Source organism: Eupeodes corollae, chromosome 2 (genome assembly GCF_945859685.1).
Source record: "Eupeodes corollae chromosome 2, idEupCoro1.1, whole genome shotgun sequence".
NCBI lineage: Eukaryota > Metazoa > Arthropoda > Insecta > Diptera > Syrphidae > Eupeodes > Eupeodes corollae.
Genome location: NC_079148.1, coordinates 11,289,440 through 11,306,111, shown reverse-complemented (window position 1 = coordinate 11,306,111; position 16,672 = coordinate 11,289,440). Strand labels below are relative to the sequence as shown.

Here is a 16,672-nt window from a genome sequence, read left to right as displayed (position 1 = left end):
CTTGTTTATTCGTTTTGTCCCAATTTTACTTGTGGGAATTAAGACCTTAACGGTCCATTATCCATAAAACTTGTCGTTGTTTTTGAAAAGATCCTGAGTTTTTATCCTGCTTTTGCAAGGTTTCTCAGGCACATCGTAAAAATAAAGTGTCCTAAAAGATAGCCATTTTGTTTTCTTTTCTGGTTTGTACTGTTTTATTGGTTCTTTTCTTCTCTTGGTTTGTGTTTAAAAAAAAAAAAAAAAAAAAGGTTTGCAATTTCCTTTTCTTTTATTGCAGGAACAAAAAAAATTGCTGGCGCCCCTTTTTCTTACGAAACGTAAGACCGCCCCTGTGGCAATTTATAATAAAAGTAATAATTTTGATATCAAAGTGATATCACATTTCCACGCAACTTTATCAATCGATTCATCGATTGATTGTTAATTGCTGAACCCACCCCTCACTGAGCTCGTCGTGGTGGCAGCACTTAATTTGCTGCTTGTTGCAATTTTGCCTCTTCGCTTATTCGCCGCTGTTGTTTGACAGTTCGGCATAATTCATTTCTCATACTTTAATATTTCGCGCGGGTGTTTTGTCTTAAAGTTTAATTTCTTTATTTTTATTAAATTTAAAGTAAAATAAATTGCAACAGTGGGATTGGCCAAACCTCGACACATCACCCTACTCCAACAGACGAACAAGACAGAACCGACCACTTTACATTGACAAACGGACAGACATAACAAAAGAGAACGAGCGTCCCCTTTCATTTTCTTTTCCATACCCACATTGAATAGTTATTCAGTCTTACGTTGTCCTTGTGCGCATAGAGTTCAGTTGGCCAGGCGTTACGCATCATTTCCATTTATTTTTAATTATAATTATAAACTAAATACTTTTCAATAAACTTTAAACAAAAAGTAACTTGGGTGTCGCCTATTTACTTAATTTCGGAAAATTATCCCTATACAAAACCCTACATATATGCCTTTTAAATTTTCAATTTCAATTTTAAATATGTTTGAATAAAAAAGCGGGATAGACTTTCTTATAAATAAGTCATATTTTACATTAAATTTAAGAACCGAATCAATTTAGTGAGCCCCAGAACAAGTATGAAAAAGTTTGTGAATTTTGCATTTCGGAAAGTGCGTGTTTCACTGTTAAGTGCTTTTTAGATTTAAAATATGTCTTTGATTTAAAATAAGGGAATGAGACTTAAATGTTTGATGACCTGCTCTATTTTTTTAAATACCAAAATTGTCTTGTTACAAGAAACATGGTTTGAAAATTATTAGCGGGCAGACTTTTTTTTGGCTTCAAAGTCTTAGTTTTTTCCAATTTTTAATTTTGCTGTGCACATCAATACCTCGACAATCATCAAAAATTCATCATTCAAAAGGTAGTTAGCCAACTTTTCCAAAACTGTTTCAGTCCTTTGGCACTCATAGTTAAATTTAACTTGAAACTTTCTAGAATCAGTTCCTATTAGGAGAAAATTTTATTTAAATGCATACAAAACTATGCAAGCATGAAAATTGAAGTTGAATCAACACCAATATTCATCACATCACTAGAACTGTTACATTCATGATTCATACGATTGTTGTACTAGTGTGGACCGAGAAGTATAAAGGACATAGACAAGATACCTTTTACATCAAATTTATATATAAAATTGGAAATAAATTGGTATCCAAAAGATCCATATCTACTTCCATTTTATAGACCCATACAACAAAAAAACAACAACAACATTTCAAGCTTCATCACGGTACCTTTTTTTGGTTTTATTATGCCAAACACAATCCTGGTTTAGCATCAGTTAGCTTAGCTTTTCATCATATTCAGTTTAATCAAGTTCAAGAATTACTCGTCGTCGTCGTATACAAATCGTAAAGTAAAGCTGATGAACTACAAATTTGCAAAGAAAATAAGATAACCTCTTTTCCAACTTTCACCCTTCAGTTCATTGATGATACACTCGATTTATTGCGTATACAAAGTCCTTCGTCCTTCACACATGGTCATGGCACGGAGATGAAGAGAAAGAGCCATCCCATCCCATCCCATCGTCTCAGCTTTTTTACCCTTTTCTTTTTTTTCACATCCTTTCAATGAAATTGCTCAAATGCTGAGATCTTTCTTTTTTTCGTCCTTTTGGTACTTTGTCTTAATGTTTCATCAAAACTCTCAGCGTACACCAAGTTAGAAGATTTGAATGAGTGTTGTGACATTTGATCTCGCCACATTCACCCCTTCTAGAAGATTTTTTTTGTGGGACTAAATTGAGGGTTGTGTCAGATAACTTGGCCATCATCCTATGTCCTTTTTACCTCCTTTATCAGCAAACGTATAGCTAAGGTGTATTAAGGAGTGAGTTTTTGAGGGGTTGGTGTTGTGACATCCTTGTTCGAGTCCTGCTTCAGCTTTTTCGACAAAGGAATTTAAGTGAAAGGAACAAATAAATAAATTTACTGACATGACGACGATTATCCTTTTTGTTGTCTGTGATGTGCTTTTTTCTCCCGATTCGGTACTGTTCTGGATGCTGGTGCTCCCTTGCCGAACTCTGGCTTGGAGTGGGGTGGAGTGGATGATGTTTGTTTGGTAGGAAGGTAGGTAGGTACAATGTGTAGTGTGTGCTCCTGCTTTGCTCATTGCTGTGCATGCTTTTCGTTTTAGTTTGTGTGTATGACACCATTTTTATCCTTTTTAAGTCGAGAGACGTCGACGATACGATATGAGGACAAAATGTGCGTCCTGAGTCCTGGGACCTGTGTCTACGTCTAACGTCTATGTTATTTGTCGGCAACAGCTATTCGCATGAACTGTACATGAGTAGTTGTGCTCCTATTTTAATTTAACGGGTTCCAGGCTCCAGGATTCGGTTCTGCTTGTTATGTTCGGGTTAAACTTTCTGTTTCTCTATTCTACATACATGAGTATATTCCTTTTTATTCAGAGCTATTTATTTTTCGGGATTTCATTATTTTATTTTTATTAGTTGATGTGTGTCCTTGCGTTTTTTCTTTCTAGAGTCGTCTTTCAAATGGGCTCAACATGCATGGCATACGAATTGAAATTGAGGGCGGTCGTCTACAAATATTTTGACAACAACGAAGACGGTGACGACGACGATGGTGACGTCGTCGGGTTTATCTAGGTACATTTTTTTGTCAGCAACTTTGTGTTTGTGTGGATAGCTAGCTATGAACCTTTCTTAAAGGAGACGACTTTGTATAAAGAGTCAGGAGTCAGCGTTTGTTCCTTAGAGCCCCTCGTTTGTTTTGATTACGATTGTCATAGATCCTTTGCAATTATTATTTTTTATATTTATATATTTTTGTTGGCATTTCACTTGACAGCCAGTTAAAGGATATGTTGGACATTTTCATACATATTTGTACTGAAATTTTATAAACAAATTTAAAAAAGAGGTATACACGTCAGGATGTACATTTTGATATGACTAGTTTGAGGATAATAGGGAATGGATGTACATATATCAGATAAAGATTGTTTACTTAATTTTTCTTTGATAATCACAATCGTCTAAGCAGTCTTTTAGAAGGAGGTTCTCATACTACTCATTATGTTATTTCATGATTTTACTCAATCCTTTTTTTATTTAGACAGTTAATTCAAGTCTGTCTAAGAAAACTGGTACAAAATGATTTCAACAGCTTTTATAAATAAGTATTGACCTAATGAATTTTTGCATTACCAGCGAAAGGACTTAAATCAGAAATTCTAACACTACTAATAAAACCTTACTTCATTCCGCGTTATGGATGCTTAATAATATATATATATGTATAACCTCTATCTTTTAAGCTATATACTTCTTGCTTCCTTTGACCTTCATCTCGAATAGTAGGAACACTTGTAAAAGAATTAATTTGGTTTTGCATTAATAGTTGTTCATTATTCTGGCTGCGAAGAAAGGATACTCCAACTATTTCGAACTTAAAAGAAACAAAAATACAATTTCCTGCCGAAATAAAAGAGTTGATTTTGAAAAAAAAAAGAAGAGCTCAGAAAATGACAATCAACTAATTTTAAAAATGATAATACAGTCTTTAACCATCGAAACAACGGTCTAAGAAAAAAATAATCAGTGATTTCAAAAAGAATCTCAAGATGGTAAATGGATTGGAAACCGGAAACAAAAAGCTGCTGAACATTTCGCGAATGCTTTTAAACCATTTTCAGCAAATACGGGTACAGATTCAAAAAATTTTGGAAAAATACTATTGAAAAGACTCAGCAAGGAAAACTACTTGCGAAACATTAATTTCGATTTAGAAATAAACATTCCACAATAGACCAGGTACATCGAATTATAGATGTGGTGGAAGAGGCACTTGAAGAAAAATTATTCTGATCGGCTATATTCTTAGATGTTTCTCAAGCCTTTGACAAGGTATGACACTTGAGACTTGAGTTCAAACTGCATAGGGTCCCTAACTCATTCAGTACTAGGAAGTATTGAAGGCCTATGTTACGAATAGATTCATTAGCTACCAAATTTACTCGGAACTTAACAAAATAAAAACCGGCGTACAGCAAGAAAGTGCCTTAGAGGCAACAATGTAACTTGTATGTACAAGAGATATGACAGTGGATACCGATGCTATATGGTCACCTTTACTGATAGTACCGCACTATTGTTGCCAGATATATCCATTGCGAGGGCTACCTTGGAATCCAATCTTTCTTTAAATGCAATGCTTAAATGGAAAAAGTACATCAACAAGAAAGTAAAAGGGATAAACATGAAGTTTTGAACAATGAGTGGTTAATTTAAAAAAAACATTGACCAATCTATTCATTTGTCGAAACTTCGATTATTCAAATCCAGAACCGTTTCTTTCCGAGTGGCTATTTCTATCAAATAGAGAAAAAAAAAATATTGATAAGGGCAGGTATACACGAGTAAGTATACGTTTGAAAGGTTGCATACTTTCGGGCGGTAAATAAAACTCAGGTTAAAGCTTTTATTATAATTTATCAAAAGTAAGCTTTCAATTTGAAAATTAACTGTTGCCTATTTTCAAATAGGCATATCAAACAAAAACCGAACAAAATTCCATTCCAAGAGGCTCAAAGCATCTCAAGATCACTTTAATATGGGTCTCGGGTCTATATAATTCGATAGGCAAGTGGCAACCTACCATGAGCATTTCTTGTCATGTGGAGAAACGTAATGGGGTGCTAAGACCACTTACGTAACTATAACTTATTTTAGTTTTAAAAATGGAGCTTTAGTACCATGTTCACATCCACGAAATTTTACTTAGATAAAATCATGCCGTAAGGTTCAAAGCCTTTTGGCCTAAGCGCCGCACGTACTAGTGTTGCTTTTTCAGGTTAAGATACTACATAGCTTCTAGTGTTCTTATTTAAATTTTGTTTTTCGGTTCATAAAAGTCAAATATGCCAGCTTTACATAGAGCAATTCATGAGACAAGAGGGACCACCGTCACCAGGTCCAGTCAGATACTGGTTCACGCAGACAAAATAGATATCATCGCAAGACTTGAACAAGCTGTAGGTACAATATTCTTTTATCCAGATCCAGCTAGAGATGGCACAAAATCTGGGTCTGAATATTATTGAAGGACTGCGAGAAAAACATTTGATCCAACAATAGAGGTATTTTTTCAAATAGCTTGAGTTAATATTAGTATGACCCATAACAACATAGAAGATGAAATACACGGGCGGTTTCTCAAAGCCAACAAAGCCTACTTTTCAGTCTGTCAAAGCTTTTATGAATCCAGAAATCTTACTCTAACTTCTAAAATGGTATGGACTATAATTCAGTCAGTGCTCACATATGGATCCAAGTCCTGAACGCTTAAAGTAAAAGGCACTTTGAACTCTTGGGCACTTTTGAGAGGAAAGTCTTACGGAGAATAGTTGCCCACTTATGTGAAGAAGGGCTATTCCGGAGAGACTGCAGTCATGAACTGCATGCAATCTACCTGGAAGCAGATATCGTTTAAGCAATGTAGACTCCGTTTAGGCTGGACACGCTCGCTTAAGCGATAAATATCCCGAAAGTTATTTGCAGTTCATCTTATAGTAAGCTTACGCTTGGCAGACCATGCTTAAGCTAGAGATGTAGGCCAAGTTTGAATCCCTGTTGAAGTTAAATACCCTACGAGAACCGTTTGGCGATATGAGAAAGCCAACTGAGACGGTCTCAACGACTTTTTCAGTAACTTAAACTGGTCACTACACTTCCACGATAGTAACTTGGATTCAAGCGTAGATATGGTAACAAATTGAATCCTTTATGGAATAAGGAATTTTATCCCGAATAAAATCTATCAAACCGAAAGATAACTAATGGTTGGATTTGAGCTGTAAAGTGGTTATTGTATGTATGTTTCCGGATTTATAAAACCAACCTAACTGAGAAAAACTGCAATTAGTTCAAAGAAGCTAGAAAAACTAATTGTAACGGACATATTCGACGCGTTAAATTTTTGCATGACCATAAATTACGGCAAAAAATACTACAATGGTAAAAAGGAAGTAAAAATGTCTGGTCCTTTGCGAAAAATGTGCTCTCGTTTCTAATGACTCTATTTTTGTAAGCTCGATTGATAAAGCCAATTTTCTTGCATCACAGTTTGCTGTTAATTCGATGCTGCCAATGATTGACACGAGGAGTGTAATCAAAAGAGTTAACGATTCTATGGGACGAATCTTCTTTCACACACGGTTAGTTGCTGGAGTTCTTAAAAAAAGACGTGTTCTTCAACGCTTGAAAAACCACTGCGTAAGCTTTATCATCTGTAATCTACAGCCTGTCCCTAAAAAAGGCAAATCCTCTTCATCCTCTAAATATCGTTCAATCCCACTTACGTCCCAAAGTAATTTTTTTCATTTTGGTATTGATGAATCTCTTTTTTGTTGGGTAAGAAATTACCTTTCGGAGCATTCAAATCAAGTAGTAAGTAGTATCTTACATACTTAAATCTGGTATCCACAAAATAAACGCTGGTGTTTCCAATGGCTCCGTTTTTTCTCCGACGCTCTTCACTTATTTTTATAAATGATCTTATGTCTGAAACTTCTGACCTACTAAATTGTTTCACTGATAACAGTACCTTCAGCTTATCATATTCGTTTTGGATTCTCATTCTTGAGAGATGTTGACGGATGTGGACTTCCAACGACAGTGTATGATAAGCTCATTAGATTCTGATCTTGACAGCATTGCCCAAGGGGGAATAAAAAACCGTGTAGAATTTAATACTGGGAAAAGACAATGCTGTCTACTGTCGCTTAAGCGTAACTCTCCCGCAATGCCACTATCCATGAGTGGCACTTGCATCGAGGAGACTTAACAGCTTTCAGTCCTAGGTATGTGCTTTACAAACCACTTATTTCGGAGTGATCACATATTTGACATCGTCAAAAATGCTTCTAAGCGCTTAGGTTTTTTCCTAGGATGCAAGAAGTTCTTTACCCCTTCTGATCTGGCTATAATCTATAAAGTCTATATTAATCCAAAACTCAAGTACAATTACCATATCTGGGCATGTGTTCCTATAACCCACTTGAGTATCTTAGACATAATTCAAAAGACAGACCTAAAAATGATAGGTGAAAGTTGCCTAACTGAAACTTTCTTATCTCTCGAGCACTGTCGTAAAGATTCATGCCTGTCATTATTTTATCGCAACTTTTATAACCAACACTCAAATGAAATAGCCAGTTGCATTCCTCCCCTCAAACTTCGGGCGTACTGTAAAGTATAGAGATTCTTTCTTTAGCCGACCTTCACGAATGTTGAATGCTTTACCAGACACAATATTTCCTCTCATTGCAATGGGCAGACATTCAAAAGTGTTCATCGGCATCGCTTTTTCAATCAATCCTTACCTCCCTTTCTAATTGCTCGCATTGTGTTTTATCATCATGAGGGTATTTATGTCCCCTTCAGTGTGCACATAACATAAAAAGTGACAAATTAGCTTCCCGGGATTTCATATTATTTGGAATGTGGAATGTAACTTTGATCATAATATAAAAAGTGTTCTACAAAACCTTATAAGAAACCCATCAATTTTTTGTGCATCTTTTTTAAACGTTTTTAACCCAATTAATCAAATATTAAAAAATACTTATTATCAAATTCTTAAAATACTAAGTCATTGCAAAAATGTTGTCATCTTAGAGAATGAAGTTCCTTCTTGAAAATTGCTTAGTAATTCTTAAAGGTACTAAGTTTAAACTATTACGTGTTTTTATTTTACATTATTTACAAAAATAAAAAAGAATAATTTAATTCATCAAATAAAATTAAATTTAAATAAAAAAACTTAATAAATAAACTTAATATAACTTTCTTTATAGTTGCCCTCTTGATACTTAGAAATTCCTTAACGTCTAGGTAAAAACACTCTTTTCCTGTATACAATTCCTTAATAAGTTGATAGGACTTGCATTTCAAAAATAATAAATACCCCCATTTAACCCCTTAAAACCCCACCCTATCGTACATACGAAAAGTTTTGATTTTTCAAAATCGTACATCACATCAAAACAAAACTTAATATAGCTAATATTGGCAGTTTAGTGATTTTGTCGCTTCCTCTTTTGGCATCTACGACTTCTTGTGTGTTGTAAGTTTATTTTTAAAGAAGATTTAACATCCAATCATTTCAGAAACGCAGCGCTACGTCGTCGTTGCTGCGTTTGAAGTTGAATTTGTAGTTGAAGTCGTATTATTTCTCGTTATAGGGATTCCCTTTAAGGCTGCTTTCTTCTCAGCAATTATGCTGTTGGAAAATTGCATTTTCGCCTCCCGCTGGTATTCTGCAATATTGTAATGACTTTGCTGCAAAGAACAAAAACAAAAAGAAGGGTGATTTATAAAATTAATAATTTCAAAATTAAAAACTGCTTCAAGAGTATCGCTTATAGCCTTACATTAAGTGCATCGTTAATTTCAATTTTGAGAAGACGGTTCAAGCCACGGAAGTTACGTCCGAGGATTCGTCCTAACTCGTAGCGGGATATACGATACTTTTCTGTTGTCGTTGCATCGCCATCTTCATCCTGGAATTGAAATAATTATCACAAAAATATTCACGGACTATGAGAAGAAGAAGGTTTTTCTTTTACCGGACTTGGAGTTGTGGTTGTTGTAGTCGTTCGAGTTTGTTTAGGCTTTGAATCCGTAAAGGTATCCGATATCAAGTCATATATATCGGTTAACGTATTTTTCGTATCCGTATATTGCTGTTTTTCAAATAAAGATATTCAAAATTTTCAATTTCTTTAACAAGTTATAAAGTTTTTTTTGGACTCACGTCAACAGCAAGATTTGTGGTAATTGCTATTTTCTGGAAAAAATCCAAAAATGCTCCACGTTTCGCACGAGTTTTCACTTTGGTTTCGTGTTTATCGTCGATGTTGTTCGATGTCACTGATATCACCAGCACAAGAAACAAGCAAAACTTTAATGACATTTTTCTCTTTTGTTGTTGAAGAAGTTGTTAAACTTGCCTGAAATAAATAAAAACATAAATTAATTATTCATAAAATTGCAACATACATAAGAATTTATTGTAACTTTATTCATAATGAACTTGTATCAAAATATCAAATTAGTTGTAAATGTAAATTTTTGAAGGCGTTTGAAAGCCATAACAAGAAATTAAAATGTTTTATGATGATTTTGGGTCAAAATGTATTCATAGAAATTCGTTACAGATAACTAAATGCATTTTACGAGAAAAGGTGCGTCAAGTTAACTAAACATAAATTATTCAAATCATTTCACAAATTGATTTGTTAATATTTTAAAACAACATCATAAAAATTCAATTTATCAAAAAAGAAAATGTCAAGAAACATAAATATTTGTTAAGAAAAACTTTTAATATCTTATTAACTTCTCATAGGAAGTTATTGTAATGGGTCCGATTTGTCAAATTGAAATTTTTGAAATTTCTCAACGTTTCAAGGTCCCTAGAGTATATATAAAAGATTTTTAGAAAGATGTCTGTGCGTGCGTGTGAACGTACGTCCGTACGTTCGCGACGTTTTTGTCGTCGTCCATTAACAGTGTTTTTTTTTAAATCAAAAAAACTGAAAAAAAATGCGTCACCTCCAAAATTTTACGACTAAAATATGATTTCATCTCCAAAAAATTTTGTGCAACGAAAAATAAAGTTTTTGACATCTGTTAAATTTTTGAGAAAAATCGAATTGAAAGTTTTTTTTATACAAAATAAAAATCTAAAAAAAACATTACTCAAAGTTGGTAAAAATTGAATATCGATTCAAATATCTATTCAAAAACTTGAAATTTAGAATTCGAACTCATTTTATCTTATAAGAAATGTTGTTTTCAACGTTCTGAAAAATGTTGAAGAAAATCTAATTGACAGTTTTTTTTACACAAAAACAAAAACCTAAAAAAAATGTATAAAAGTTGGTAAAAATAAAGTTTCGACTCAAATATCTTTTCAAAAATTGTAGATATTGGCTTAAAACTACTTTTATCTTTTAACAAATATTGCTGTTAACATTCAATAAATTTTTAAAAAAAATCGAATTGACAGTTTTTGTACAAAAAATGAAAAACCTAAAAAAAAATTACAAAAGTTGGTAAAAATTTGCTTTCGACTCAAATAGCTTTTCAAAAATTAAAAATATTGGCTTCAAACTTATTTTATTTCACAGAAAATTTTGTTTTCGATATTCAGTAATTTTTATATAAAAATCCAACAGTCCGTTTTTTTCATAAAAAATAAAATCTACGAAAAATAGTACGCAAATTTGGTAAAAATTGATACGATTACATATAGATAAACTTTTAAGCAAGACAAATCGACAGACGGGATGGGAAGTTATCAGTGTGGGTCGCATATGAACCTCTGTTTTAAGTAGGTTTCAGAGCAGTCAAACCACAATGGAGCACCATAAGTAAGTATATTCTCGAAAATACTTTTGGATATCAAAATTTTATTATGCACCTGACCTGATTTGTGGTTTATGAACGGGTATAAAATTCGTACTAAAAGATTAGTTTTGTTAATTGTGTTGGCAATATGTTTGTCAAGGGTTACCCCTAGGTATTTGCAGTTTTCAGACCAAGTAATATCGACAGAGTTTGGCTGTAACGAAGTTTGTGGCAAAAAATCTGATTTTCTGTGCCGACAAAACCGTATAGTGATTTTGAGCATTGACCTTGATTTTCCTCTTATGAAAATAGTTTTGTAATATAACAAGTGAGCATTGTAGACTACTGAGAGCACATTGAGGCAATAGGCTAGACGAAAAAAGTGCTGGGTCGTCAGCAAACGTAGCAAATTTAGTGTTTGCGTCCAAATATGGTATGTCGGACACATAAACGTTGAAAAGTATGGGCCCCAGCACAGATCCCTGTGGAACTCTACTAACTTTACCATAAAGAATAAAGTTTACACTGCCTGCGTATACAGAAAATTTCTGTTTTGTAAAATAATTTTTATTAATTAAATAAGATACGTCGGAAAACCAACCATCATAATCAACCCGTCGTGCCAAACAGTGTCAAAGGCTTTTTCAATGTCCAAAAGTACCAGACCAGTCGATAATTTTGAATTAAGGCTCTAAAGCCGAACTGTTCATTAGGGTATATGTTTGCAATCTCAATATGGTTTGTAATCTTTAAGCAACCTGTTGCTCATACCATCAAGACCAAATGATTTTTAAGGTTTTAATTGTTTAATTTTGGATCAAACTGTTTTGGGCGCTGTGACTTTTCGAATCTGGGCAATATGTTTTTGGGTGGAAAGACACATCTCAAGGAATTCTTATTAGTTTAATTTTTAGGCAAAATTTCGGATGCACTGTCAAATATAGAGATTCTGTTCTTAACCGCACATCAAGAACGTGGAATGCTTCACCCACCTTTTTCTTCCGCTCTCAATTTTATACTCAATACTTTAAAATCTCGGCAACGAAAAAAGATTTTGAAATCAAACTTATCTTATCATAATGCAAAATGTAGTTGTATTAAGAAAAGTCCACTTTTTTTGCAAAAACGGAAACCAACAGAAATAAAAACTCATAAAATAAAATATAACAAAATTATTCAAAAAAAAAAAACAAAAAATAAAGTTAAATTAAATACAATAAAATGAAATATATAACATAAAAAAATAAAATAAATTAAAATTAAATGAAATAAAATAAAGCATCCATTGTAACAGCGGTAATTTAAGCTAAAATCTTGATTTTTGTAATGAAAGAAACTCTACTTAAAGAATCATATTGAAACAATTTTGAAATCACTGTGAACGGTCTGATTTGTCAAATTGAACATTTTTCGAAGTTTCAAGGTCCCTAGAGTCAAATTAAAAGATTTTTAGAGAGATGTTTGTGCGTGTTTTAGCGTCGTCCATAGCTCAAGAACCAGTAAAGATATCGACTTCAAATAAATTTTCAAATAAATTTTGCTATTCAGGATAATAATGCAGAAAGATGCAGAAAAGACTGTCAAAAAATTTGAGTGGGTGTTTTTTTTACCATAACTATTAAAAACAATGTGAAAATTTTGGCTAACCCTAAATATCTTACGAACCAATGACGCTAGAGCCTTGAATTAAATTTTATATTATATATTGTAACGTGATACCAAACAAATATATTTTTTGGAAAAAATCTTATTAACTGTTTTTTTTTATAAATAAAAAAAAGAGGCTGAGATGTGACCCACACTGATAATTTCTCATCACGTCTACCGATTTGTCTTGCTTAAAAGTTTGTCTATATGTACTCGTATCAATTTCTACCAAATTTTGTAGATTTTATTTTTTATGAAAAAACGGACTGTTGGATTTTTATATACAAATAACTGAATATCGAAAACAATATTTTTGTGAAATGAAATAAGTTTGAAGCCAATATTTTTAATTTCTGAAAAGCTATTTGAGTCGAAATTAAATTTTAACCAAGTTTTAGTATTGTTTTTTTTTAGAGTTTTATTTTTTGTAAAAAAAACTGTCAATCCGATTCTTTTTAAAAATTTATTGAATGTTGAAAACGATATTTCTTATTAATAAAATTAGTTTGAAGCTAATATTTCAAATTTTTGAAAAGATATTTGAGTCGAAAATCAATTTATAACAACTCTTATTAATTTTTTTTGAGGTTTTATTTTTTGTAAAAAAACTTTCAATTCGATTTTTCTCAACATTTTTCAGAATGTTGAAATCAATATTTCTTATAAGATAAAATAAGTCTTAAGCCTAAATTTCAAGGTTTTGAAAAGATATTTAAATCGATATTCAATTTTTACCAACTTTGTGTAATGATTTTTTTAGAATTTTATTTTTTATAAAAAAAAACTGTCAATTCGATTTTTCTCAAAATTTTATCAGATGTCAAAAACATTATTCTTCGTTGCACAAAATTGTTTTGGAGATGAAATCATATTTTAGTCGTAAAATTTTGGAGACGACAAATTTTTTTTTCAGTTTTTTTGATTTATAAAAAAAAACGTTGAATGGATTTTTTCAATAAAAAACTTCTTTGATATTACGTTACAATATGTTATATAAAATTTGATTCAAGTCTCTAGCGTTCTTAGCTCGTAAGATATTTAGGGTTAACCAAAATTGTCACCTTTTTTTCAAACTGCTATGGTAAAAAAAACCACCCACGCAATTTTCTTGAAAGCCCTTTCTGCATCTTTCTGCCTTATTGTCTGTATAAAAAAAATTATTTGAAGTCGATATCGCTTCTGGTTCTTGAGCTATGGACGACAAAAAAAAACGTCGCAAACGTACGGACGTACGAACGTACGTACACACGCACGCACAGACATTGAAACGTCGAGAAACGTAGAGAATGTCAAAATTTTCAATTTGACAAATCGGACCCATTACAATAACTTCCTATGGGAAGTTAAAAATATTGTTGCCAACCTTCAACAAAATTTTAAGAAAAATTCAATTCATGGTTTTTTTTTACAAAAAATAGAAAACCAAACCAAACCAAAATTAATAAAGGTAGTTAAAGATTGATTTTCTACTCAAATACATTTTTAAAAACTAAAAATATTGTTTTTAAACTAGTTTTTTTTTCATTAAAAATATTGTTTTCAACATTCAATTATAAAAATACTATTTTGAGAAAAATCGAATTGATAGTTTTTTTTACAAAAAATTAAAACCTAAAAAAAAAAACAGTACCAAAACTTGGTAAAAATTGACTTTGGACTCAAATATCTATTCAAAATTTTAAAATATTTGTATCTCATAGAAAATATTGTTTTTGACAATCTGTAAATTTTGTATAAAAATTCAAATGTCCGTTTTTTCATAAAAAAGATAATTTACAAAAAACGCAACTATAGTCAAAATTGATATTCGATTTTGGATATCTAGTGAACAATAGAAAACATTGAGTTCAAATTAATTTCATTCATCCAATTTGAATTTGTTTCTAGGAAAAAAAATGTTTAAGAGATGGCACTAAACTTGGTAAAAATTGGTTGTCGACTAAAAACCTCGTTAACGACAATAGATTTAAAAATCAAACTATTTTGTTATATGCAAAATACTATTGGTAATTTTAAAATTTTTAAGAATAATTCAACCAACAAACCTTTTGCCAAGACAAATCGACAGACGGGATAGAAAGTTGTAAGTGTGGGTCGCATCCTAGCCTCTTTTTTGAAATTCAATTAAACCCAACAAAGTTTGAACACCCTAAGGTTTATTGATGTTTCTAAAACCGTACAACAACAGAATTGTTTTGCGCTCTTTGAAATTTTAAATTTGGGTGAAAAGTTGCATTTCTCCATTCCAACAATTCAGCACATCAAGAATGTGAAATGCTTTACTCAACTCTTTCTTACTCTCTCATTTTTATATTCAATGTGCCAATTTATCTACGCAAATGTAGTTTACTTTAAGAACAGTCCACGTTTTTAACAAAAAACGAAAACCAAAAATAAAAACTCATAAAATAAAATAAAATAAAATAGAATAAAATAAAATAAAACGAAATAAAATAAAATTAAATTAAATAAACAAAATAAAATAAAATAATGTAAAAAAATTCTTAAAATGGAAAAATTGCTTTTAGTATTGACTTTGGAAGTGGATTAATATAATACAAATTTGGTTATATTTTAAAACCATAGTTTTAGAATGTTTCACAAGCAGTGTGTATAATTAGTTAAAAACTTGAATATATTTGATTTACTGTTTAATTCGTCAAGGTTCTGGAATACATTGAATTTACAAATTATTTGAACTCTTACATTATCACAGCGGTTATTTAAGCTGACATCTTAATTTCGGTATTGAAATAAGTTGCACTCGAAGAATTTAACTTAATTTTTAATACTGGTTTTGTCGAAATTAAAAATAAATATGTACAAAAAATATGAACTTCCATTTTTGAGTTCAAAAACCTGCCGATTATTTTAAAACATCGATAAAACCGATTTAATATTTAAATCCTTGCGCTATCCGATGTTACAAATATATTTTAAATAGCTTTTGAATAACACCGATTGTTACATATTTTTTTAAACTTCTATGAATTTGTTCCTTCTTATTTTATTTGTTTTTTAAAATAAAAGTCTATTTTTAGAAAATACGTATGAATCCTGTTCAATGCTTTTACCTACGAAATCGTTCTTTGTTTTTATTTTTTATTTTGTATAATTTTATGTAAGTTGTGTGTTTTTTTTCAACATATTTTCATCGTAAATACAAAATCAATATGGAGCACTCGGTATATTCAGACTCAAAGTGCTCACGTAAAGGTATTTAAATAGAGAGATAGGTCCTCGAATAGAATGTGTATTTCTGTGGAAGGAATATGAATCACCGGATTGTGCATTTCAATAAATTATCCAGTAGCCATCAGGAATGACCATAGTTACGAGTATCAGTTCGGTATAGTTAGAATTTGAACCGTGGACGGCGAAGGATGAACAACGATGACGACGCACGTCGACGACGGACGTTACGAGACAGAAACGCACCAACAACAAATAAACGCATAATTTAATGTATGTTTATAGATTTGTCTGCATTTATGTATAGGTCTATAGCAAATTCCATGCACACATCCTGTAATTTATAAAATATTCTATACCTTTTTATAGTTATGGCCAAAATAATACTAACACTGCTTACTTAAGCACTTTTATAAAGCTCAGAGTGTTAAATTTAACTATTTCTTTCAATGGTAAATATTTATGTTATGTTTTTTAATTTCTGATTGTTGAAAATTAAAATTGTTTGTGGAACTTGTGGAGTTCGTTCACGTTTCGTTTCAATAAACAATACATTTTGATAATAAACTAAGTTCTTAGTTTTTCGCAGGAATAAAGCAATCATCTTTTAAGGTATTAAGCTGTCCTAAATTTTAATCTTGTGTTTTTTTTGTTTTTTTTTTTATAATAAACACACACTCAAGGGGATATTACTACCCTTATTATGCAGATGCACAGTGTGAGCACTAGGAAGAGGAGAGAGGGTTTAAAAGGAGATGTCGGTGCACATTGGTTTTGAATTCCTGAATATTGCAATGACTAGGAAAGACAGAGTGTGGTAAGGCATTCCACATTCGCGTAGTACGGCTAAAGAACGAATCTCTGTATTTGACAGTACGACCGAAGTTGGGCTCGAGGGTATACTGATGAGCATTCCTAGA

At 31.8% G+C, this 16,672-nt stretch overlaps 1 protein-coding gene across 1 annotated transcript in view; it reads right to left on the bottom strand.

The window, feature by feature from the left end:
• Nucleotides 1–8,228: 8,228 nt before the first annotated feature.
• LOC129948331 (uncharacterized) overlaps nucleotides 8,229–16,672 on the bottom strand; it is a 58,323-nt gene continuing 49,879 nt past the window's right edge. Inside the window, exons 2-5 of the mRNA XM_056059288.1 lie at nucleotides 9,316–9,511; nucleotides 9,128–9,244; nucleotides 8,933–9,061; nucleotides 8,229–8,840 (exon numbers count right to left, since the gene is read on the bottom strand). Of these exons, the coding sequence (XP_055915263.1) occupies nucleotides 8,679–8,840; nucleotides 8,933–9,061; nucleotides 9,128–9,244; nucleotides 9,316–9,474 (567 nt within the window). The 5' untranslated portion in view covers nucleotides 9,475–9,511 and the 3' untranslated portion in view covers nucleotides 8,229–8,678. The remainder of the gene's footprint in view (nucleotides 8,841–8,932; nucleotides 9,062–9,127; nucleotides 9,245–9,315; nucleotides 9,512–16,672) is intronic.